General features: G+C 45.8%; 1 protein-coding gene across 1 annotated transcript in view; it reads left to right on the top strand.

Annotated features, from left to right (window-relative positions):
- LOC138176717 (uncharacterized) overlaps positions 1-23,823 on the top strand; it is a 51,809-nt gene that overhangs the window by 1,758 nt on the left and 26,228 nt on the right. The window contains exons 2-3 of the mRNA XM_069107539.1: positions 9,599-9,839; positions 23,197-23,393. Coding sequence (XP_068963640.1) covers positions 9,599-9,839; positions 23,197-23,393 — 438 coding nt within the window. The remainder of the gene's footprint in view (positions 1-9,598; positions 9,840-23,196; positions 23,394-23,823) is intronic.

The raw sequence follows: 23,823 nt of genomic DNA, 5'->3' as shown, positions 1-23,823 counted from the left end.
GTAAGACGGGGGTGACTCCATGACGGGCAACTCCTCCCTCCTCGGCCGCCTAAGACAGGACCCAGGGTGTCGGTGTCCTAGGACGGGTAAGGTTCGAGTGAATCGGAGGTGACCTAAGCCAGAGGCCCCCGCACCGCACGTCAGAGTCCTTGGGACAGGACCCCTGAGTGGTAATGGAATTTTTCTGTGGTCTTTCGGGCAAGAAGCGTGGTCACCTGTGTCGCCTGTAGCGGGAAGCTTAGCAGCCTGCACTGCCAATTCTTTTGACATATAGGATTATTGTTTGCTTTAAAGAAAAAGGGGGAGTTGATGGGGGAGGGGGAGGGGTTTTGGGTGGTGCCATGGTTGCTTTGAATGAATATGGGGTGATCTCCATATAAGGCCATGGGGGTGATCACCATATAAGGCCATAAATGTAAAACTGCGATGTGATTGGCTCGGATTCGCTATATATTTTCTTGTGTGAGAGGGCGCTCTCTCTCTCTCTCCGCCATGTAACTGTTGAAGAATAAACCACCCCGCTTCACTCCTCCGCCTTCTGTCTGGTGTTTTTCCCCGTGAGGGGCCGGTGACGACCGAAGACCCGGGATGGGTAAGTGAGAGGGCCGTGGGGCTAGTCGTCTAGATCTGTTGCGAGGGCAAACGCCCGCAACAGTCTAGGGTAAGGCCAAATGCAGACAATGAGAACCACAATGAAAGGATTAACTGGGAAGGGCTGGGTGCCCCAGGTAAGCACCCAGTGAACTCAAGGGACCTGGGCTGAGGGAGAAAGTCCAAAGGCTTTTCTTTTTGGGGTCCAGATCCCAAAGACAAGGTCTCTTCCTTTTAGGGGTTCAGCTCCCATCCTCATCAATTGTGGCAAAGCCTGGAGAAGACCATCGAGGATTACAGTTTTTATTTTGGACTAGGCCTGTGGTTTGATCAACGTAAGGAGTTCCTGTTAAGATACAATACAATAGCCAATACAGATCAGCACCTTGTCTAAAGGATCATCTTATGGAATTGTCTGCAGCACTACAAAGTGAGATGCCTTTACTGAGCTCACACAGCCATCGCTTGATCACTGGTAGAACTGGAACCTAGATCTTCCAGATTCCAAGGTTAACTCTATACTGCCTTTAGTTAGCATCTGGTTAGCAACAATAATTAAAGTAGGAAACTGCCAGAGGATAAGCTTGCTGCTTGCTCCCTGCTCCCTTCTCCCTACCTCCAGCCTCACCCCAGCTGAGCTTTTCCCCATTCTTCCCCACCCCCTTGTCGGACAGATTCCTGTGTCTTTCTTTCTGTTGCCCATTTACAATGTTGTATCTCCCTCTCCCTGACTGATTTTGTCTTAAAAATTGATTTGAAGGTGCAAGCACTAGATACATTTTGGGAAGCTTGCCCTAGGCATCAAAAGTGTTAGGCTTCGGCCTCTCACCACTCCCTGCAAAGGTTATCTGTGGGCCTATTTGATCTCTGAAGTGCTTCTGATAGAGGCAGGAGGTATTTTCTTGGCCCTATCCGTACTCAATCCTGTATAGCATTGTCCCCACTGTCAAAGCTGAATGGAGGTTTGATTGCCCCAGCCTTCTCTCACTCCCTCATCCTTTTTTTTTTTTTTTTTGCTTTTTGGAGGGCAATTGGGGTTAAGTGACTTGCCCAAGGTCACACAGATTTTTTTTTGTGTTAAGTGTCTGAGGCTGGATCTGAACCCAGGTCCTCTTGACTCCAGGGCCAGTGCTCTATTCACTCCAGCCCTACCCCCTCATCCTTAATTGGTTTCAGAAGGGAAGGAGCCCTTGCTTTATCAAGGTTGGGGAGAAGACTGCCCTGTCTGATAGATGGTTAAAGAGAAGTCTAAGCAAAACAACTCAGACTCAATAAGCCTGACCAATATAACTTTGTACTGTCTTTTATTTAATCTTAACAATATGATTGGCAGGGCCAATAAAACTTTCTATGATATCTGGTCTCTGTAGTTCGGTATTCCCTTCTTATTATATGTATAAGAATGTGATTTGGTCATTTAGAATTTCTTAACTGCAGGTACTATTCTACCTTACTCTGAGGAATGAAAATTAATCAGTATTGTTTTCTATGGAATATTTGCATCTATTTCCATATATAGACATATATTACATATACACATGCACATGCATATACACATTTATGCAATATTAATAAGGAAAGCCCTTATCCCCTTATTAGATCTTTGTCTATGGGAAATTCATTTCCCCTCACCACTGGAATCAGAGCTAGTATTTTACTAGTACAATCCCAGGATTTCAACCAACCTCTTCTTATTTCAAATGTCAGCTTTCTGGAAGCTGGTGGCAAAGTTATCTATTAGAGGTTTGGGCTGGAGTCAGGAAGACCTGAGTTTAAATCTAACTTCAGGCATTAACTACCTTGTAATGATGGACAAGTCACTTGACCTCTGTTAGCCTCTATTTCCTTAACTGTACAAATGAGGATAGTAATAGTCCCTACCTCACAGGGTTATTGTGAGGATCCAATGAGATAACATTTGTTAAAATGATTAGTGCAATGCCTGGCAAATAGTAGGAGCTATATAAATGCTTATTCCCTTCCCCCACTCTCTATCCACTACTCTAGGCATTGGAGATAAAAAGCCTAAATTGAAACATTTCCTACATTTAGGAAGTTTATATTCTACTGGGGAGACATGTACATTAAAAAGTATCTGCAAAAGACATATGAGGAAAATTTTGGTGGGAAGCCACAGCAGCTTGGGTGGGGAGGGTAGCAGGAGGGGTCTGGCAAGCAGGCAGGTTTGGGGGGTGAGCAGTGGTTAAGACTTCATAGCTAGGCAGGAGCACAGGCCTGAAATCCCAGCTGTTGGGAGACTGAGGCTGACACGTCTTTTATGCTCCCTCAGTTGGTCAACAAGTGTTTATTAAGCTCCTACTATGTGCCAAGTAGAGTACTAAGCCATAAGGATACAGATAAAAAAGGACAATGTCTGCCCTCAAGGAGCTTACAATCTAATTGGGGAAGGCAACACAAACGAGAGTTGAAAAGCAGGAGTGGGGAGGAAGGGGAGACCTGGTTATGCTCCCTTAGAGTTTAAATTAAGCTGAGCTGCCCATGGAGAATGGAGAGGAAAGTCCAGAGCCCTCCATAAAGAAGTGCAAATAATTATCTGCAAAAACAATTTGTTGTTCAGTCATGTCCAATTCTTCATGACCCCATTTGGGGTTTACTTGGTAACGATACTGAAGTGGTTTGCCATTTCCTTCTCCAGCTTGTTTTACAGATGAGGAAACTGAGGCAAACAGTGATCAGTGACTTGTTCAGGGTCACACAGGTAGTAAATGGTTGCATTTGAACTCTAGGCCTGGCACTCTATCCAATGTACCACCTAGCTGTCCATACAAAGAAGATACCTACAGGGAAATTTAGGGCAGTCTCAGAGGGAGGCACTGAGATTAAGGAAGATTGAGAAAAGCTTCTTACCCAAGGTAGAACTTTAGCTGAGATCTGGGGAAAGCCAGGGCACGGATCTGGAGCAGGCCTTTTTAAACTTCCTCCACTGGAGATCCCTTTTTGCCTCTGGGAAGCACTCCTTGGTGTTGCACAGCCTGAAGGCATGCTCAGTGCAAAGTGCACATGTTGTGTATTCAGAACCAAGGCTGCAGTGAAGTCGGATTCATTATGAGTTTGATTTTTAATTAATTTTTGGTCATTGAGTATTCATAAAACTTTTATTGTTACCAACTATTTTGAGACCTCTAATGAGGTTGTGACCCACAGTTTAAGAAGTGCTGATCTAAATGAAGACCCAGCAAAGGAGATTTAGAAGGAGCGGTCTGATAGGTCAGTGGACAGCCAGGAGACAGTAGCTGTCAGGAAAACCTACAAACTATCAAGGAGAAGAGAGTGATAATTTTAAGGGCTGCAGAAAGGTCAAGAAGGATGAGAAATGAGAAAAGTGCATTAGATCTGGCAATTAAGAGGTCATTGGTAACTGGAGAGAAAAGTTTCGATTAAATGGAGTTCTCTTAGTCCTCCATAAGGTGAGCCCCTGGGAGCAGGGGGGAACCAACATATTGCCTAAGAATGGCAAGTGGGCCCAATGTGAAATTGGAGTAGGTCAAAGCTCCCATGATGACCAAAGGTTGGATTGGCCCATGAATGACTTTTGAACTTCTACCTGGGCAAGATGAGGAGACCCAGTATTAAAAAAAAAAACAAAGAAAAAGCTTCATATAGGAGTTGACACATGAGCTGATTTTAGAAAGAAAATCAGGATTTTAAGAAGCCAAAGTGAGTGAGTATATAGGGAACAGCCTGTTGCAGAAATACAGTGATGGGGAGTCATGTATGATAGGGCTGCAGTGGTGGGGCAGGGAGTAAGAAGCTAGGCTGTGAAATTCTTTCAACATTAAACTTAGGACTTTGTTTTTGACTTTAGACACAGCTGCCAGAAAGTATACATAGGTCTGACCAGTTACTCCTCAGTTCAAGAAGCTTCCATGGCTCCCTATTGCCCTCAGGATAAAATATATACACTACATTGTCTGGCACTTAACACGAAAAGGACTAGGCCTGTTAATTGACATTGATGCCAATTTTTTAAAAATATAATTTTACTATGTTGTTATTATTCAGTTGTTTCAGTCATATTCAACTCTTTTGTGACCGCATTTGGGGTTTTCTTGGCAAAGTTATTAGAGGGGTTCGTCATTTTCTTCTCCAGCTCATTTTATAGATGAGGAAACTGAGGCAAACAGAATTAAGGGACTTACCCAAGATCACACAGCTAATAAATATCTGGGGACAGATCTGAACTCAGGTCTTCCTGATTCCAGGGCTGGAGCTCTATCTACTATATCACCTAGCTTCCCAATTTTACTATAATTTAGAATAATTTCTCCCATCTGTACAAATGTACTTTTAATAAATGTACTTTAAAAAAATACATGTACTTTTAAAAATAAGTAGAAGAAGAAGTAGTAGAATTTTACTTTGAAATGAAAATTTTCATCCTGTTTTTTTTGCTCTATGGATTAAAAAAAATGCACTATGGCATAATGGTCCTTGGCCTTATTCTTAAATTCCAGTTCTTTAAAGCCCTTGATAATCTGGTCCCACTTTATCTTCCCCAACAAGCTCACATATCTCTGCCTTCTGTCAAGACCTCTGGGATTTTGTAGTTCTGTCTCTAGGGACTAACACAATGCCTCGCACCTAATAGGTGCTTAATAAATTTTGAGTGATTGATTGGAGGTGGAATTGGATAAAAGAGAAAGGCTGGATTAGGGAGACATGGGCAAGACATTTCATGTGTCTGGGCCTTTGAAAGATGAGGAGGTTGGATGAGATGACCTCGAAAGTCCTCTGAATCTGTCTGATGCCTTATGTAATTTAGGAAATAAGTCTTGGAGAGTTGCCTGAGGCTCAAAGGAATTAAGTGATTTGCCCCCTGCTTACCCCCTCAAGTAAATTACCTTTAATAGTTATCTGGTAAAATTTTATTGTTTTAACCCTGTTGAATCTCCCTTGGCCTAAGGATCTATTCCATTCAACTAACATTTTGTTAAAGGGCCTTCCCGAATATGCACTTTGTTAGGCACTGGGGATAGAAAGATGAAAAATTACATGATCTCGATCTGCACATAGATATGAATACAATAGAATGTGATAGGTACAAAAGAGATCCAGACAAAATATTCTGTGGAAATTTGACATGAGAACTATTTTGGAGGCTAGTAGTGGAGGTGGGGATTCGAGGGGGTGGTGTCCTGGCCTCACAATAGAGACAGTGTGAAGTAGTGGAAAGAAAGCTGAATTTGGAGTCAAGAAGCTCAAAGTTTGAATCCTGTAGGTGGGCAAGATGAGTCTCTCTTTCCTCTTCTGAAAAATGGGGATGGTAATGCTTAGAATGCATACTAAAGAGACAGCTGGGTGGTACCCTGGATAGCACACTGGGCCCGGAGCAAGGAGGACCTGAGTTTAAATCCAGCCTCAGTAGTTACTAGGTGTGTAAACCTGAGCAAATCACTTCTATTTACCTCAGTTTTCTCATCTATAAAATGGGGATAATAATAGTATATGCCTCTCAGGATTGTTGTGAGTCTCAGGTAATATTTAAGTGCTTTACTCTATAGTATAATACTAGCTCACAGAATAATGTTATTGTTCGGTCATGTTCAACTCTCCATGACCCTATTTAGAGTTTTCTTGGCAAAAAAACTGGCCATTTCCTTTTCCAGCTCATTTTACAAATGGGGTAACTGGGTAAAGTGATTTGCCCAGGGTCACACAACTAGTAAGTATCTGAGGGCAGATTGGAACTCAAGTCCATCCTGACTCCGACCCTCTATCCACTGGCCCCACCTAGCTGCCTCACAGAGTAATAGAGGAGATTAAATCAGATAATGTGTGTAAAATGCTAAGGTAAGTGGATAGGATAATGTCTGCAAGGTAAAACTAGCGTAGGTGAAGAGCTCTTAACTAGAGGGTTCTGAACTTTAACATTCTGATGATTGATTGATTTCCTTTTATAATCTTAGGTATTCTACTTGCTGCATTTAAAAACACTTCTAGATGGGGCCCATAGGCTTCTGCAGACTGACAAAGGGGTCCATGGAACATAAAAGGTTAAGAACCTCTGATTTAAGCCTTAATAAAGGGAACTTTTTTTACCCAGGAGGGATGAGCAAGGAAGGTGTTATTCCAGCCACAGGTGAGGAGTGAAGGAGAGTGTAGCATGAGTTGAGAAACCCTCTGTCCTGGAGTTGGGGTATAATAAGCAGGGTGTAAAGGGGAAGACCTTTTTTCCTCACCCAAGTTGGGGGCAGGGCAGTGAATCTGGATATGCCAGTGACCAGGGCTAGCTTGTGGTCACAAAGCAGAAGGGAACTCCCCGTTTGCTCCAAAAACCACCACCCAAACCTGAGGTGTGAGCCTGTAAGGGAGAAGAGCCAAATCCTGGGAAATGATTTGGGACTAGTTGGAGAAAAGGAATGGAGTTCCTTCCAGGGATCGTGAAGAGAAGAGTAGGGGTGAGGCTATTAGAGGAACGCTTCATTAGTGGATTTCTGTTCTCCACTGAGAGGAGGAGGCTTGGAATAGAGGAAAAATCACTGGAATGGGTGCCAGAAAAGCTGGGTTCTAACTTCTGCTCTGCCACTTATTTCCCTTCTCTCTCTCAGTTTCCTCATCAGTAAAATGAGAGCATTAGACTAGACTACACTTCTGGCTATCACACTCTGATACTCTGATTCTGAGTGGTTCAAACACTTGGCCCACAAACCCCTGCCTAGCTCAAACCGTACTTGAGTCTTTTTCTGACCACTGAGTGGTCCACTGAGTTTCTATAGAGCAGCCAAGGCCTCCCTGCCCATGCTTTGGGACTGGGCTGGGTTCTTAAAGTGGGGCATGGGGTAGAATTCCTTCAGCAGAGAGCAACAGACTGAGCCAGTGGTAGGGCAGATGTTGAGGCCAAGGCCAAAAGAGGCTGTACAAATACATTACAACATCAAGGCTGATACTGTGCATACCAGGCTTGAGGTGGGGAAACAAGGTGTGGTTTTTTCCTTCCTTCCTTCCTTCCTTTCTTCCTTCCTTCCTTCCTTCCTTCCTTCCTCTTTTTCTCTTCCTTCTTTGTTTGTTTTTGCTTTATGGAGGGCAGTTGGGGTTAAGTGACTTGCCCAAGGTCACACAGCTAGTTTTGTGTGTGTGTGTGTTAAATGTCTCAGGCCAGATTTGAACTCAGGTCCTCCTGACTCCAGGGCTGGTGCTGTATTCACTGCGCCACCTAGCAGCCCCTCCTTCTTTCTTTCTTCCTTCCTTCCCTTTTCTTTTTTCTTTCTCTTTTTTCTCTTTCTTTCTTTCTTTCCTCCCTCCCATATTCCTTCCTTTCTCTTCCTAAGCAATTCCCCCCCCCCCTTTCTTTTAGCCCCACATGGAGGCAACACAATGTAAATTGTGGTAAATTCAATGGATTTGGAGTCTGAGAGCCTGAGACTTTGCCACATGCACTGCCTGGATGAAAGGGTATCACTTGTTTCTCTAAGCCTAGGTCTTTTCCAGCTTCCAGTTTATCATCCTATGGTGCCTTGTGATCTGGTCCTGGCAGAAGTTGTACACAAGACTCTATAGTCACCACCCCCACCCCCACCTTCGGTATAGATTCCCTAGGGAGACACCCTAGGAGGGTATAGACCCAAGGCAAACCCAGTTGATACTGGGTCAGTCCCAGAGACTGGGGGCCAATCATATTGTAAGCCTCTTTAACAGTCTGAGATTTGATGGGGGGGGGGGGGGGTGTATAGGGGAAAGTATCAGTGAATGGGAAGACATCCTTTACATAGGCTTCTGATGAAGGGAGGGGGGAAAGCTCCCCACCTTCCTCCACCCCCCCTCCAAGCTTCAGTGTGGGTTCTCTCCCTAGGAACTCAATGTTACCATTTCCCATTACATCCTGTAGGAATTGTTTCCATCTCTGGGAGCTGATGGAGAAGAGAAGGTGTGAAGGTAAATGGAAGGAATCAATTTGTTCCTTAGATGTTGAGAGGAAGGGTCCCCCTTCCCTTCCCCACCCCAGGCACACAGAGAGGGCTCATGAGTCATTGGGTGTAATGGGAATGTAAATTTTAAAGATCTTCCCTGCCCCTAGGCTAAAGTGCAGCAGAAGCCTGGGGAGGGAGGCTTGTTTTTCAGTAGATACTTTTTGATTGGCCAGTGGGTCAATAAGGTTGTTACATTCTCTGAGCCAGGAGAAGGCTATATAAGCCCTGATGTGTAGCTTTGTTTTGGGACTCACTTTGAGAAGTGTTCTGTGATTTGATCTAAATTCTGGGAAGCCGTTGTTGAGAGTCCCCCGGCTTTGAAAAACCCAGAATGTGGAAACCCAGATGTTGACTGGGTATGGATGTAATGGTTGGACAGTTTGGAAATGTGTCTACTTGATGTTTCTGTCTTGATAATTATGCCTGTATACTTTGAAGTTGGGGTGCTGACCTTTTTCCCCTGAATAAGGTAAACGATATATGTCTGACTGATTAAAGTAAGCTTGTTAACCCATTTTGAGTTGCTTTCCTTTAACAAAGCAGATCCAAGAACCTGTGGTAGCTGCAAACCCTGAGGACGCTTGGGGTGCTTGCTGCTACATTGGGTCACAGGATTTAGAGCTGGAAAGGCCCTCCTTAGATCTCATCTAGTCTTACTCCTTTATTTTACAATTAAGGAAACTGAGGCCTGGGGAGGGGAATTGCCTTGTTCGTGGTCATACAGGTTGTAAACTGCAAATCTGGAGGCAGACTTCCATCATCTCAACTCTGGCGGGCTGGGGACGCAGAGAACGGTTACTCACCCAGTTTTAGACCCTCCTCTCCTGGTGTACAGAGAAAAAGCCGGGATTCCTTTCCCAAGATTCCCTCCTCCTGGAGCACAGCAAAATGACCAGGGTCAAACTTGATTCATAGATTCCTGCCCCACTCCCCGTGCCCTCCTCTTCCCTCCGTGCTCCCTCCTCTCCTCCCTCTTGCTGTTTCATCCCTATGCACTTTCTGCATCCTCCCTCGGGCCACTGTGGTCTCCAGGTTCCTTTTCTCCTTACACGTGGGGCTCCTTGTCTCCCCTCAAATAGAACTGGGCTTTTTTCCTCCTCCCCTGGAGGAACTTCTTGAGGGCGGGGCGGGCCCGGGGCCGACGCTGGGAGGGACCCCGACGCTCTCCGCCTCCCAGTCTTGCCTGTGGGCGGCGGGCACACAGCGCTCCTGGCACAGCCTGGCCCAGAGCGGGGAGCGCTGCGCGCGGATCGGGCCGTGGCACGGAGCGGCAGCGGACTCGGAGCCAGAAGCCAGAGCCTGGAATTGCGCTGAGAGCAGGTGAGGGCAGCGCCGAGCCCCCGGGGGATTGGCGGGGCTAACTCTCCCGGACCCGGGGCGCCCGTGCACCCCGCGGGAGAGCGGGGGAGAAGGAGGCTAGCCTAGCCGAGGGGCCCGGCTGGAGCTGCTGTGGGGGACTGGGACTCTGACGTCGGGGAGTTACAAGTGCCCCCTGATTCTCCCTTGTCCCGCCCTGTGCCAGCCACGAGCTGGCTCTAGAGATTCTTGATAGGACGATCGTTGCTCCAGAGTTGGAGAGGACCTCAGAGGCCATCTGGTCCAACCTCCTCACTTTACAAATGAGGAAACTGAGGGTCGGGGAGGTTAAGTTACTTCCAGGGAAGTTAAGGTCACACAAGTAGAAAGCACTAAAGGCAGGATTTGAATTAAGGTCCTCTAACACCAGAGCCAGTGTCCCCTCCAGTGTACCAGCCAAATCCCATCCCAGTCTGCCAAGGCATTTCAGTAATGGAGAAGCGGTACAGCAGAGAACGGCCTGACCAAAGTCTCCCCACGAAAAGGAAAAAAAAAGTGTTTTGTTTCAAACCTTTTCCTCCAGGCCTCAGCTTCTGCTCTCTCCCACCTGAGCACCCCGTCAGAGTTTGAACTACAGAAAGGAAAAAGCCTAAGCAGATCCCTGACCATTTACAGTCCTGTTTCAGGGAGAAGATTCAGAGCTAGAATAGCCCCAAATAATCTCTGGTGGGTTTCCCCTCAGGTCCCACAGGGTTTCAGTCTTTCAGGAGATGCTTTGGGCTCTGGGGTTCATCTGGAGCCAAGGGTAAGACTGATTAGGTTTCTCTTCTCCATTTGCAGTTTATGTGTCTGTGGAGGTGTGTGTGTGGAGGGGGGGGGGAGGCTGTGAAATCTGGCATTTAGGACCTGTATCAATACACATAGATAGATACATTCGAATTCTTGCATGTGGTGCCTCTGTTTACACAGTTGTGCCTTATGAAACTGAAATTTTAATTAATATTGCCAGTTTTTGTCTGGGTACACCATCTGGTTTCTGTGCCTCTTCAGAAAAATTCAAGAGTGGCCAGGCGGGGGGGGGGGGGGGGTCAGATACACATATACATCTACTTAGTGGATGAGAACTGCCCCCCATTCCAGCTGCCACCTCCACCCCTAGGATGATTCCACAACTATATGGAATGAAAGAGCCTCACACACGTTTCTGTCTTCCCTATGCCAGGGAATGTCATGCCTTGGGATTCTAGCAATATTTCTCTTCAGTGGTAGAACGGAACCTATAAAGAACAGTACTGAACAGTTAAAAAAGAAGGCAATATTCTTTATCAACTCTATGAGGTAGTTATTGTGAGTCTTATCCCTGTTTGACAGATGAAGAAAATGAGAGTTCGAGAAATTAAGGCATTGCCGGAGGTCATATGACCAGTAAAGTTTGGAGCTCATGTAACTGACACCAAAGGTAAAGGGGAGTATTCTGCCTGCCCTGCCCCTTGGAGGAGGATTTGGGAAATTGAATGAGCCAAGAAGGTCCCCAGTGGTAAAGGCTTCATTCTTGAGGTTGGAGAACCCCTGGAAGAGAAAACTCAGGCTAGTAAATGAAAGAACTGAAGGCATCTCTGGGGCAGCTAGGGGGTGCAGTGAATGGTGTCCTACACAGAGTCAGGAAGATCTGAATTCAAGTCCTGCTTCAGACACTTATTAGCTGACCCTAGGCAAGTTACTTAATCTCTCAGCCTCAGTTTTCCTCATCTGTAAAATGGGGATAAGAATAGTACTTACTGGGGCGGCTAGGTGTCGAAGTGAATAGAGCACTGGCCCTGGGGTCAGGAGGACCTGAGTTCAAATCCAGCCTCAGACACTTAACACAAAAACTAGCTGTGTGACCTTGGGCAAATCACTTAACCGCAAATTGCCCTCCAAAAAAAGGCAAAAAAAAAAAAAATAGTACTTACTTCACAGGGTTGCTTTGAGAATCAAGTGAGATGATATTTGTAAAACACTTTGTAAACCTTGAAGTACCACATAAATGATAGGTATTATCATTATTGTTACTTTTGCCATCATCATCATCTTTTTGTTTGTTTTATTTTTTGGAGGGGGGAAGGCAGGGCAATTGGGGTTAAGTGACTTGCTCAAGGTCACACAGCTAGTAAGTGTTAAGTTAAGTGTTAAGTGTCTGAGGCTGGATTTGAACTCAGGTCCTTCTGACTCCAGGGCTGGTGCTGTATTCACTGCGCCACCTACCTGACCCATCATCATCATCATCTTTGATAAGATGACTTAGATTGAGAGGTCAGATCTGATCTCAGACTAAATTAAGGAAAGGAAAGTTCTTACTTTAGTGATATGTACTTTTCAGAGGTCAATTGATGTTCTTTGTTGACTGGCTGACCAGAGGAATTGGCTGAATACATGAGTGTGTGCATGGCTTAATGTATTGGGTACGATGGCTCTTTGGTTCTTCTCTTTTTAGTCTCCTATAGGTGCCTTCTTACCTTTCCCCACCCCTGATCTGTGGAAGCCCAGCTTCCTTTTTTTTTTCTTTTCTGTCCATTCTTATGAACTGGATTTCAATTTTGGATCTTTTCCCTTATTCTCAGCCTTGAATACTAGATCGGGCATTGGTGCTCTAATGGAGGCCAAGGAAAGGTTCAGCACTAACTTAAGACATGTGCTGCAGTCTTTTTCAGAATCACTTCAGGGAAGGTTCTGTAAGGGATTCCTTCCATCTCTGTGCACCAGTTTCTCAAGGGAAGTACCCCATCTACAGTAAACCTTTAGTAAGTGTTTGTTGACTGAATAAGTAAAGTAATACTTTTTTGCTGTATTTCTTGGGCTGTCATGAGATGTAATGAGAATGACCCATCTGTTTTTCCCACTATTGAGGAGTTGGCAGGTTGGCAACATGACCAACCAGATGATCTTAAAGTCTTACTGGTTATTCTCCAAGTTGTCTATTCCCACTCCACCTACCATGCCAGAGTTCTATGGGATTTTTTTCAACCCCTTCCTAAATTTAAGTGATCTTAAAACTTGGGAGAAATCAATATTTCCTCATTAGGAAGGGGTTGGGGGACCCCTAGCTTAAGGAAACTTTTAAACTCAAAATGGTTAGTTACCTTATCCCTTGTGAATAAACAAGTAATTCAGATTGACTTTGAATTTACAGTTTTGGCAGCAGGACCAACTCATTTTATAGAACATTAAACCACAAATTTACAGAATTTTTAAGCTTCCTAGAAGGAACTTTGGTGAAATAGTTTCCTAGCCCAACATTTTAGCCATTAGGTAGTACAGGGGATAGCATACTGGGCTTAGAATCAGGAAGATTCATCTTCAAGAGTTCAAATTTGACCTCAGACACTTAGTAGCTGTGTGGTCCTGGGCAGGTCACTTAACCCTGTTTACCTCTGTTTCTTCATCTGTCAAATGAACTGGAGAAGGAAATGGCAAACAACTCCAGTACCTTTGACAAGAAAACCCCCCAAATGGGGTCATGAAGAGTGAGACATGACTAAACAACAAATACAAATACCCAGAGTATAAATACTCTAACAGAAGGAAAGGGGGAGGTGTCATGTTCTAGGGACTATAGCCATGGAATGAAGACATGAACTGGAGAAATTCCTATGATCTAAAAAGGTGACAGTCAGGGTGGCTAGGTGGTACAGTGATTAGAGCACCAGCCCTGGAGTCAGGAGGACCTGGGTTCAAATCCGGCCTCAGACACTTAACACTTACTAGATGTGTGACCTTGGGCAAATCGATTAACCCTAATTGCCCTACCTTCCCCCCTCCAAAAAGCAAAAAAATTAAAAAATAAAAAAAATAAAAAGGTGGCAATGGTGTAGAATGTCCCTTTTGGGAAAGTACTATGAAGCAATTCAATTCAATTCAACAAAAGTTATTAAGGATCTGTGGTAGGTGTTGGAAAAATAAAGGGGATATGGTTTTCTGGATGGGCATTGGCTTAGATTCAGCATACCATGAGTCTAGATACAGTCTACCAGAGATTATGTTTAGGTCTCTTGGGGAACACATCTCCGATTTTATAATGGAAATCAGTGAGGAAACTATTCACTTTATAGAAATTAACTTCACTGGGAATCGTTTGATCTGTAAAATAGGCAAGGGCCTGTTTTCCTAAGGAAACTCTGGAAAGACTGTATCCTGGCCTGGCTTCCCTGTTGTGGTTCAATACTTGGTGTTAATTTTCTTTCCTTTTGGAGGTACCTGAATGGCCCCAGGAGGCCAGCTGCCTGATCGTTGTCACGTTTTCTAACACATGTTCCTTGGGTTCTCTGCCAGCACTCATTTATCAGCTCTGTCATTATCAGCTGGGTGTGGCATTGCTGGGTGGCTGCCTAGGCTGACTTCAGATCATCTGGAGGAAGATGCAACTGGACCTCTCTGAAAAGAGACGTACAGAAAGGAGGACTTTGAGCCTTCTTTTGGTCGTATCCCAGGAAAGCCCCAAGGGTCTGGTACCTGAGTCTGGAATTAGCTACGTTCCCTGTGAAGCCCACCCTTGTATTTTTCTAACCTGGTCAGGGCTATCATAGATAGGAGGGAGCGTGGTCTTGAGTGACTATAAAAGGGAGTGTCTTTGTTAGTACATTAAAATGAACTGCATGTAATTGTTATCTGTAGTTTGTTTTTTTTTTAAAGCAATCAGGGTTAAGTAACTTGCTCAAGGTTACACGGCCAGTTATTTCTGGGTGTGGTGCTGAGTGTCTGAGCCAGGGATTCGATCTCCAGGTCATCCTGACACTGGATCCGGTGCTCTTACTCGCTGTGCTACCTGGCCACCCTATCTGTAGTTTTTTAATCTGGAGCCTGGGAGCTCTTAGAAGTAAGATGGGTGTGGGGCAGCCAGGTAGCACTGTGAGTAAGAGCACTGGCCCCAGAGTCGGGATGACCTTGGAGGGATCGAATCCAGGCTCAGACACTTAGCACCCACCCAGAAACACCTGACCTTGTAACCTTTAGCAAGTTACTTAACCCCAATTGCTTTAAAAAAAAAGAAAAGTAAGATGGGTGGAGTTTATCTTGGAGGAAGAGTAGCTTCCCTCCCACCTCATGTTTCTTCCCCTGTTGTTCTCAGGGTACCTTTATCTTCATTCCTGCCTCATGTACCTTCAAAATGCCCTTAGAATCAAAGCCCATCCTATCTCCCCTTTCTTCTGAGTGAATAAGAGAAAACTTAGACATTATTTAGTCTAACTTCCCTGTTTTACAAATGAACAAACCAGCTCAGAGATATGGAGGCTTAGCCAAAGTCATACAACCAGTAAGTGACAGAGCTGAGACTACAACCTAGTTCCATATTCTTTCCAGTGAGCTATGCAGCCTGCTTTTATTGCTAGGATTTAGGCAAATCACTTCCCTTCTTGGTCCTCAGTTTCCCCATCTGAACAATGAGGGCATTGTACCAGATGAATTCTAAGATTCCTTCTAGCTCCAATCTTGTGATCCTGTATCTCATCCTATAGGCCTTCGGTTATCACCTCAAAAATCTGATAAACATTTTTGCTGATTTTGATGATTGCTGATAAGCATTTGTACCAATAAAAGAAGACTGCTTCCAGTAAAAATGTATGCTTTTTTGCTATGACCTTCTAGAGACAGAATCCCTGTCCCTGTAGTGACTTGTTAGTGACTCAAATGGTGTGAATTTCAGTCCAAGTAAGAGAGGAAAGCATCATGTTATGGCAGGAGGAGAAATTATGATACCCTCCAGTCTTGCTCTGTCTAGGTTGTATGTAGGGACAGCTCTGGTTGGATTTGTTGACTCTAAAGGATGGGCCTTTTGCTGGCCTAGAATTCATGACCTGCCAAATTGGGTGCTGCCTGAAGACATGGGACAAAGACAGAGACCTTGGCCTGAAAATGGCCTTCACACATCATTTCCTGCATTCCCTCATCTCCTTCCACCTGCAGCATCCCAGACAGATGCCAGACTTTCTGGTTCTCATTCACAGCCTCTAGAAGGCAAAAGCCCCTGCCTGTTCACCACCTTGGTAACTTTTGCAGCCAAGAAGCTGTAACTTTAACTCTTTTTCATGCAATTTGAAACTAGCTCTTTACTCAGTGGAGATCGGGAGATGGAAGAACTTCCTTGTCCAGCATAACTCTTTGTTGGCCTCAGCCATTGTCTCTGCCCCTCCCCCTATCACCTCCCCCCACTCCTCCAAGGTGTGTGAAAAACCAGACATTTCACTGAGACAGAACTCTTGAAAATTGGTGTCATAGAAACTAGTGCTGAGAGCAGGCATGAGCTGGAGTTCTGTGTGTGGAGGCAGCATCTGACAGGCACATCTATAAACAGAGGGCACAGGTGCCTGCATCTGGGTATGGGCATGCACAGGCACACACATACACAGATACACATACACACACTCATAAACACACATTTAAACATGGGCACACACTTCACACGTGTGCTCTCAAATTCAAGCGCCCATTTCCTCATCATCCTTCACACACTGTACCCATCTACATACATTTATATCCATAAACACATCCACTCAATCCTAAATACACACCCACGTGTATACACAAACCTTCACACACTAGAGCAAACTACCTCATATATGCACACAAACCACCATGCACAGATTCTCATATGCACACGTAGCAGCAACAGCAGCAGCAACAATGGGGTCCAAGCCCAGTTCTTTGGAAATGGGAAAACTTTGAAGAGCTGGGAGGCTGCCTAGCTTTAGCCTTTGCCTCTGAGTGGTCAGTGCTGAGCTTGGTGGGTGAATGGGCCTGTCAGAGTGTAGCCTTTCATGCCTGACTCTTTCTTTTAGGGTTTTTCTGGGTCTCCTTGTCAGACAGACTTTCAGGATCCCCAAAGGAGGCCCCTTCCTCAGGGGGCCAAGGACCCCTTGAATTTTCCCTCCATTATAAGAAATGATCCCAGTCTGTCTCAGGCTGGGTGCCCAAGAGTCTAAACTCATTGGAGACAATTAGGAAGCAGAGGCACAGGACTGGCTCAAGCAGGTAGGATGCTTCAAGCTAGAATTCTCTCTGTCCATCTGCCTGTAGTTGTGTCACTGAAGGCCTCTAAGTGAGTAATAGTGCTTGGGCCCATCCCCTCCCCATACCCATTATTCAGGAGTGACTAAATCTTCTGGAAGAGCAGAAGGCAGAGAGCTAAGTCCTTCCTGCCTGGTAATTATCTCCTCAGATAAAGGTTGCCTGATCCCTAGACAATGGGGTGGGGGGCAGGGTGGTAGAAAAATCACATTTTGGGTATGTATTGGGAGACTCACTTTGGACCTGGAGTTAAAGGACTTCCTTTTTCCAGGAATGTCCCTTTAGGAGGGTGGGAAAGTCAGGCTTAAGCTGGCATTGTCCTTGTGGAAAAGAGAGGGAAGAGACATCCTTGCTTTTCTTCCACATGCTGGCAGACTGGGGGCCAACCTATGCTATGCTATAAGGGCACCCAGATTTTACCTGCAGTATCAAGGAAAGTCAGGCTCGAGGGAGGCTGAGGAGGAAGATTCACTCAAACCATTTCCTGTAGAAGAGCAGAGAGGAAGGATGGCTTTTTGCCTTGGAGAAGCAGGGTGAGGAATTTCTGTCTATGCTGTGCAGTGAAGCTGCCAGGAAGGTTTTTTTCCTATTAAATTCAGGTCTGTGACTTCAAGGGTGGTGAGAGGCCTGGAATGGTGGGGGTGCCCAGAGCTAGCTTGCCAGCGGGCACTGTGGCTCCTTGGAGAAGCCTGGACATACCACACCCACACTGTGCCTGGCAGAACTGTGTGACTATCTCCTCTTCACTGATTTTTAAAGATGTTGTTTGAGAGTGGGGAGAAACAAGGGGACAGTGTGTTTGTGCTTTTACTGTGGAATCTGGGGTGGGATTCAAAACCTTGGCCCCCAGATTAATGAAGTCAGACCCAGGAAGTTTGCTGATGTGGGTTGGTAGCCTGGAGGCACTTTCCTTTTCAGTAGGGTGGCTGGGCATTCTCTGAAGTCAAATGGTATCACTTCCCCAGGAACCTCAGAACCCAGAGCAAAGGCTGGTCCATTGGACTGGTTGGAGGGAAGGGGAGTGTATGTATGTGTGTTCCTGTTGAAACTCAAAAGGAAACTATTTTACAGCCAGGGCTCTCTGGGGCAGAAATAAAGGTGTTTTAGAATTTTCTAGCTAATAGTAACCTAAGAGGTCATCTATTCCAACTCCCTTATTTACAGACTGGGGTCCAAAAACGTGACATGACCTCTGGTGATATGGCCAGCTAAGAGGCAATGTGGTGATTCAAACAGAGGTTGTCCTCAATGGAACTCTCATTGTCCCCTCTTTCCTTCCTTCTCTAATCATTTCTTACCCCACCCAGCCTATACCTTGACTTCTAGGCTAAACAGGGGCAGGGTTCCTTCTAAAGCCAAGATTAATTAGCAGGAAGTGCCTGTTTTGGGGAACTTCCATTCCTGCTTCAAAGTGGTCTGTTTGTGGAGGGGAAATGTTGCCCTCCTCCTTTTTCCTTGTCCTTGAGATATTCCAAGATCTGGGAGGACTCTGGAGGATGTTTCAGGAAGAGGGCCCCTCCTTCCCTCCCTCATATGCTCCTTCAGAAGCCCAGGAAGTAAGCACACAGTGAGGGGCCACCACAAAGCTGGGGAAGCCTTTAGGTGAGCATCTGTGAGGTTGAGGGCAAGAAGAGCAAGGGGAGGGGCCCTTTCAGAGGCCCAGGAGGCCAGTGCTGCACACTACAATGGGGAAATGTACTGCCAGTCTCAAGGGGACCCAGAGTCTGGGTTGAGTATGTTGGGATGCTGGCCCCATTTTTGGTAACCCCTCTCTTTTCCCTTATCTGGGAAAAATGACTAGGACCCTGAAATCTCAGAGCAGGGTGTTAGGTTTTGCATTAAGGAATTAATTCAGGTTTTGTTGGTAGAGATCTCAGAAAGAAGGTAATGTGATCACATCCTACTTAGTCAACCTGCCTCAAGCCTTTCCCCTCTTTAGTCCATGGTCCACAGCAGACAAAATGACCTTCCTAAAGAACAGGCTTGACTACGTAAGCACCAGGCTGCTAGAATCAAGCATACAATCCTTTGTTTGGCATTTAAAGCCTTTCACAATCCTAGTCTCCCTTTCCAGGTTTATCATTACTCCTCTTCAGGCACTCTGTAGTGCTACCAAACTGCCCCCCCCCCTTTTTTTAAAGCAGTTGGGGTTAAGTAACTTGCTCAAGGTTACACGGCCAGTTATTTCTGGGTGTGGTGCTAAGTATCTGAGCCTGGATTCAATCCCCAGGTCATCCTGACACTGGGGCTGGTGCTCTTACTTGATGTGCTACCTGGCTGCCCCAGAAAGGCAAACTGCCCTTCTTGCTAGTCCTCATACATTCCTCTGCATCTCCCACCTCTGTAACTTTGCCTAGGCTGGGCCCATGCCTGGAATGCCCTCCCTCCTCAATTCAGCCTCTTAGAATCCTTAGCTTTCTTTAGAGCTCAGCTCAAGTGGACCTCTGTTATGATGCCTTTCTTGATCATCCCTATCTACTAGTGACCCTCAATCCCCAAAACCTTTAATTTACTTTATATAGCCTTATTTTTGTACCTGCTACTTTTTTCCAACAGTATATAAGCCTTTGTGGACAAAGACAGTTTCGTTTTAGTCTATATTCCCAGCAGCTGACAGAAGGCCTGACCAGGATTAGGCCCTTAACCTGTTGATTGATTGAACCTAGTTCAAACTGACTGGCCTGTTTTCTGTCTTCCTGGTCAGTGGGCATCCCTGTACTTGGTGCTACCCGGGCGTTGTCTTGGGAGCTTTGCTTGTCCCTTTCAACTTTAGGAAGTGACCATTATGGTTCTTCCTCCTTTTCTATCTTACTTGTCTTTTCATTCTTGACACCTTTGGTTGTCTAAGTTGTTGGACCAAATCTAATAAAAGGAAATTTAAAAGGAATAAATATCTTTTACTTTAGCTACAAAACAAACAAACCAAAAAAACCACAACTTAAACACAAGCTAGGAAAGGAATGGCTAGCAGGAATTTGTCTGAGAAAGATCTGAAGGTCTTAGTGCACTGGGAACTCACTGTCAATCAATAACATTAGAGGGCAACCAAGATAGCTAATGTCACCTTAGACCAAATAGAATCATAGTGACCAGATCAAGGTAGGCGTAAGAACTGCTGTACTCTGCCTTGGTCAGATGACAATCAAAATATGATGTTCAATTTTGGGCTCCACAAATTGGGAAGGATATTAATCAGCTGAAAAGTGTCCAGAGGAGGTGAGGAAGGATTTAATTGGCTGAAGGATCTGGGGATGTTTAACCTGGAGGAAAAAAGACTTAGGGTTTAAGGGTGATGATGGGAGGCCTGTCACATGGACGTGGGATTAGACTTCTTTTGCTTGACCTAGAGGGCAGATCTTGGCACTGTGGGTAGAAGCTGTGTAGAGGCAGACCTAGGCTTGAATGTAAGAAAAAGCATCCTAAGAATCAGAGCTATCCAAGAATGGAATGATTTGTTCTAAGAGGTAATTCGTTCTTCCCAGGGGTGTGCTGACAATTGTTTATCAAACTGCTGGAGGGTGGGGGTGGAAAGGGAAAATACTCAGGAAATAATTTGCATTATTAGCATTTTCTCCGTCCTTTGCTTCAGTCTAGACAATCAACAAAACAATAAATCAAACCCTGATTTGTAGCTTTTTGCAGATTTTCTAGCTGAAAACTCACGCTGAAAATTTAACAATCAGCTCTTCTCTGTGGTCTGAGCTGGCTCTAGCACACCCCTGATTCCTCCTCACTGAAGGCCCTCCACCAAAAGTTAAGCAATCATTTGGATATATTGGAGTGGGGAGCCTTTGTTGACCTAGAAGGCTTCCAGGATCCTGTTCAACTCATATTTTGTGACTTTGAGCCATCCTGACCCTGTATTCCAGTCTTTGCTGAGATATTAGGTTCTTAGGACACACCAGGTACCTGGAGAGGCCATTGAGGCCCTGTAAGGGATACATTTAGAGACAGACTGACAGCTGATTTGTTCTTAACCATCCCCAGAGGAGATGCCACTCTGACCCATCCTGACCTGTGATCCCAGGCTCTGACAGTCTTCACTGCTGATAAGTGCTTTCTCATTTTCTCTTTGGATTCATGACAAATAAGGACTTTTCTTTTCCTGCTCTGTTGCCTTGTGCCCCTAAGCCTGTCTTCAGACTGTCTGCCTCCCCACTACTCCATCTCCCCTTCCAGATGGAACTTTGAGCCTTCACTCAGCCTTGGGGTTTGCAAGGGGCCATAAGTCAGATGGAGGGGCCGCCCCTAGCAGAGGACAAACAGTTCATTGAGGGAGGGCTGGAGAGTGAGAGCCCTGCCCTCCTCCAGGAATCCCGGCAGCCACACAGAGAGCTATTGAAAAACAGAGTCTGTCTGGCTGGCAGGCCCCTGCCAGCGTGGGAATGGAGGGGAGGAGTGAGCTGGGCTGGGGGGGGGAAGAGAGCTGGAAACGCTTTTCCCTTTATTCCCTCCTCCCTCCTAGATGGTGAAGAGTCTTAAAACTTTGTCATATGAAAGAAACTGGGGGTGTTTAGCTTGGAAAAAAGAAGGCTGAAGGCAGATGTGATCATTCTCATTAAATATTTCAAGACCTGTTCCAGGGAAGATGGATCAGACTTGATCTGCTTGGTCCCAGACAGCAGAGCTAGGGACCATGGAAGGGAAGGGAGATACTTTGGGAGTCAATTTGAAGATGTTTCCAAATGCTAGAGATGGCCAGCATTTGAAGTGGCTATTTTATGAAGAAGAAAGCTCCCTGTCCCTGGAACTGTTTAAAGAGCTATTGTAGAGGGGATTCATGCACTGAGTGGAGAGGTGGACTGGGTGACCTCTGAGGCCCCTTCCAGCTTGGAGAGCCCAATAGAGATTCCTTCCGACAAGACCCCAGGGCAGTCTTAGGCTGGGCAGGGCTTGAAGGAAGCTCTCCAGAGGGGAGACTCATTCTTTTGTAAAAAGAGAGGCAACCACTTTGTGAACAATCAAGCTTGAGCTACCATTCCTGGGGTTCAGAGGAGAGATGGTTATGAGGATGAAGTGGAGGCCAGTGGGGATGTACCGACAGGAAGGAGAAGGGCTGCTCAAGATGGCCTCAGAGCTCTTGTGCCTTTGTCTCCTCAGCAGCTCAGGCAGAGCAGCACTGATAGTACCCCAGTGGTGTTAGGTGGTGCTAGGTAGAAAGTGCTTTGAGATCCTTTGGATTAGAAGCAGAATGGTGTCTATTCTCCCAAATGTGCTGGTGTTGCCCTTGCTCCAGCTGGGCGGGAGGCCAGCTTACCCTGCTTCTCCTGGAGCTGTCAGAAGCATATGCTGAAGCTATTACTTTGCTCCCTTGGGAGCTATGGCTTCCAGAAACATCGCCCTGAACAACAACAACAGGAATGGGCCCTGCCCCCAGCCTCGTGTGCCACCCAATAGGGAAGGACTGGGGTCAGGGCTGCTCAAGTCCAGCAGGTCCTAGCCTCTGCCACCAGCACTAGAGGCCCAAGTCAGAGTGGGGGGCAGGAGCAGTGGCAGCCATCTAGGTGGGTGGAGGGGGCCATTTGTGTGCCACCAGGTGGCTCGGTGGGTGAAAGGGCAGTGGCCCAGGGTGCCATGGTGCAAATGCTGCTAAGAGTAATCCAGACACTGACCTCAGAAATTTGCTTAGGAATTTGGCTACTAGACAAAGAAAAATCAGTGATGATAATAACTTCTGTTTGGGTTTAAGCTTTGAGGTTGACAACAAGGCTGAGAAATAGTATGACCGTTATTGTTCCTGTTTTACAGGTCTAGAGAGCAAAAGTGACTTGTGCAGTAGAGATAACAATACCAACAACTCACATTTCTATAACTTTTGAAGATTTATAAACACTTTCCTCCGAGTCAGGGAGTAAAAGAATTGTCCCATTTTACAGATGGGGTAACTGAGGCTTAGAGAGTTAACATTCATGGTACAATGGAAAGATCATTAACTTTAGAACCAGAGGACCTGTGTTCATTTCTCATATTTGATTCTTCCTACTTGCCCCATTTAACCTCCCCAGGTTTCCTCAGGAGGGGGATAGTCTCTGGGGTCCCTTCTAGCTATATCTCTATGATCCCATGACTTTCCCAAGGTCACACAATTAGTGCTGACAAGAATATCATTGCCTGTGGCTCTGGGCTAGGAATCAGATACTGGCTGGGTCCCAGTTACATTGGTAGTGCCATTTGGGGGACATTTGACCATGCAAATCCCTCCCCCCCAACACATACGTGCCTTGAGCACTCTCACTGGAGCTCTTGAGCGTGTGTGCGTGCGCGTGCGCACACACACACATACACACACACACACTGATCTGTCCTTATGTCCCGAGCCTTCTGCTTTATCATCCTCTAGCAGTCCCCACCATGTGTGAGACAGGCACGATGCCTCCTGAACCATCCAGCCCAGGACCCTATGATGGGGAATCTTCAGATACATATCTCCAGGTTGATCGCTGGCAGAGACTACGAACAGCTGTCCGGAGGCTGGAATTCTGGGAGAACTTTGATGCTGAACTTATTGGGAGTGGCTTCTTCTCTCAGGTCTACAAGGTAAGACTCCAAGGAAAGATCTGTATTGTGTATGTTGGGGGTAGAGGTGGGAGGGAAAGCAGCTAGGGGACCTTGAATGACTCCAGTATATAAATGGTATCTTTAGTTTTGGGAAGTGAGGGATGGTGTTGTTTCCCTGTTCTTTTGTGTCCAAAGAAGAGGTATATATTAAATCATGTAGTGCCAACTCCTTTCTACCCTTAGCCTGAGTGAAGTAGAGAGTCAGGAATAGGGATGGACCTATACAGCTGGGAAATCTGATTTCCCCCTATAAGTACCCTTCCCACTAACCTTTCTACTTGTTAATGGCACCTCCTCCTAGTCTCCTCCCAGTCTTCCAGGCTCATAACCTTTGACTCTTGTCTCTTCCCACACAGTCATATCCTGTCATTTCTGCCTTCAAAATATTATCACATAGGGGTGGCTAGGT

The sequence above is a fragment of the Petaurus breviceps genome, unplaced genomic scaffold (genome assembly GCF_028583685.1).
Source record: "Petaurus breviceps papuanus isolate PSGF00001 unplaced genomic scaffold, PetGlider_PUasm1.0 90137, whole genome shotgun sequence".
NCBI classification, from domain to species: Eukaryota; Metazoa; Chordata; class Mammalia; order Diprotodontia; family Petauridae; genus Petaurus; species Petaurus breviceps.
This window is presented reverse-complemented; position numbering and strand designations above follow the sequence as displayed.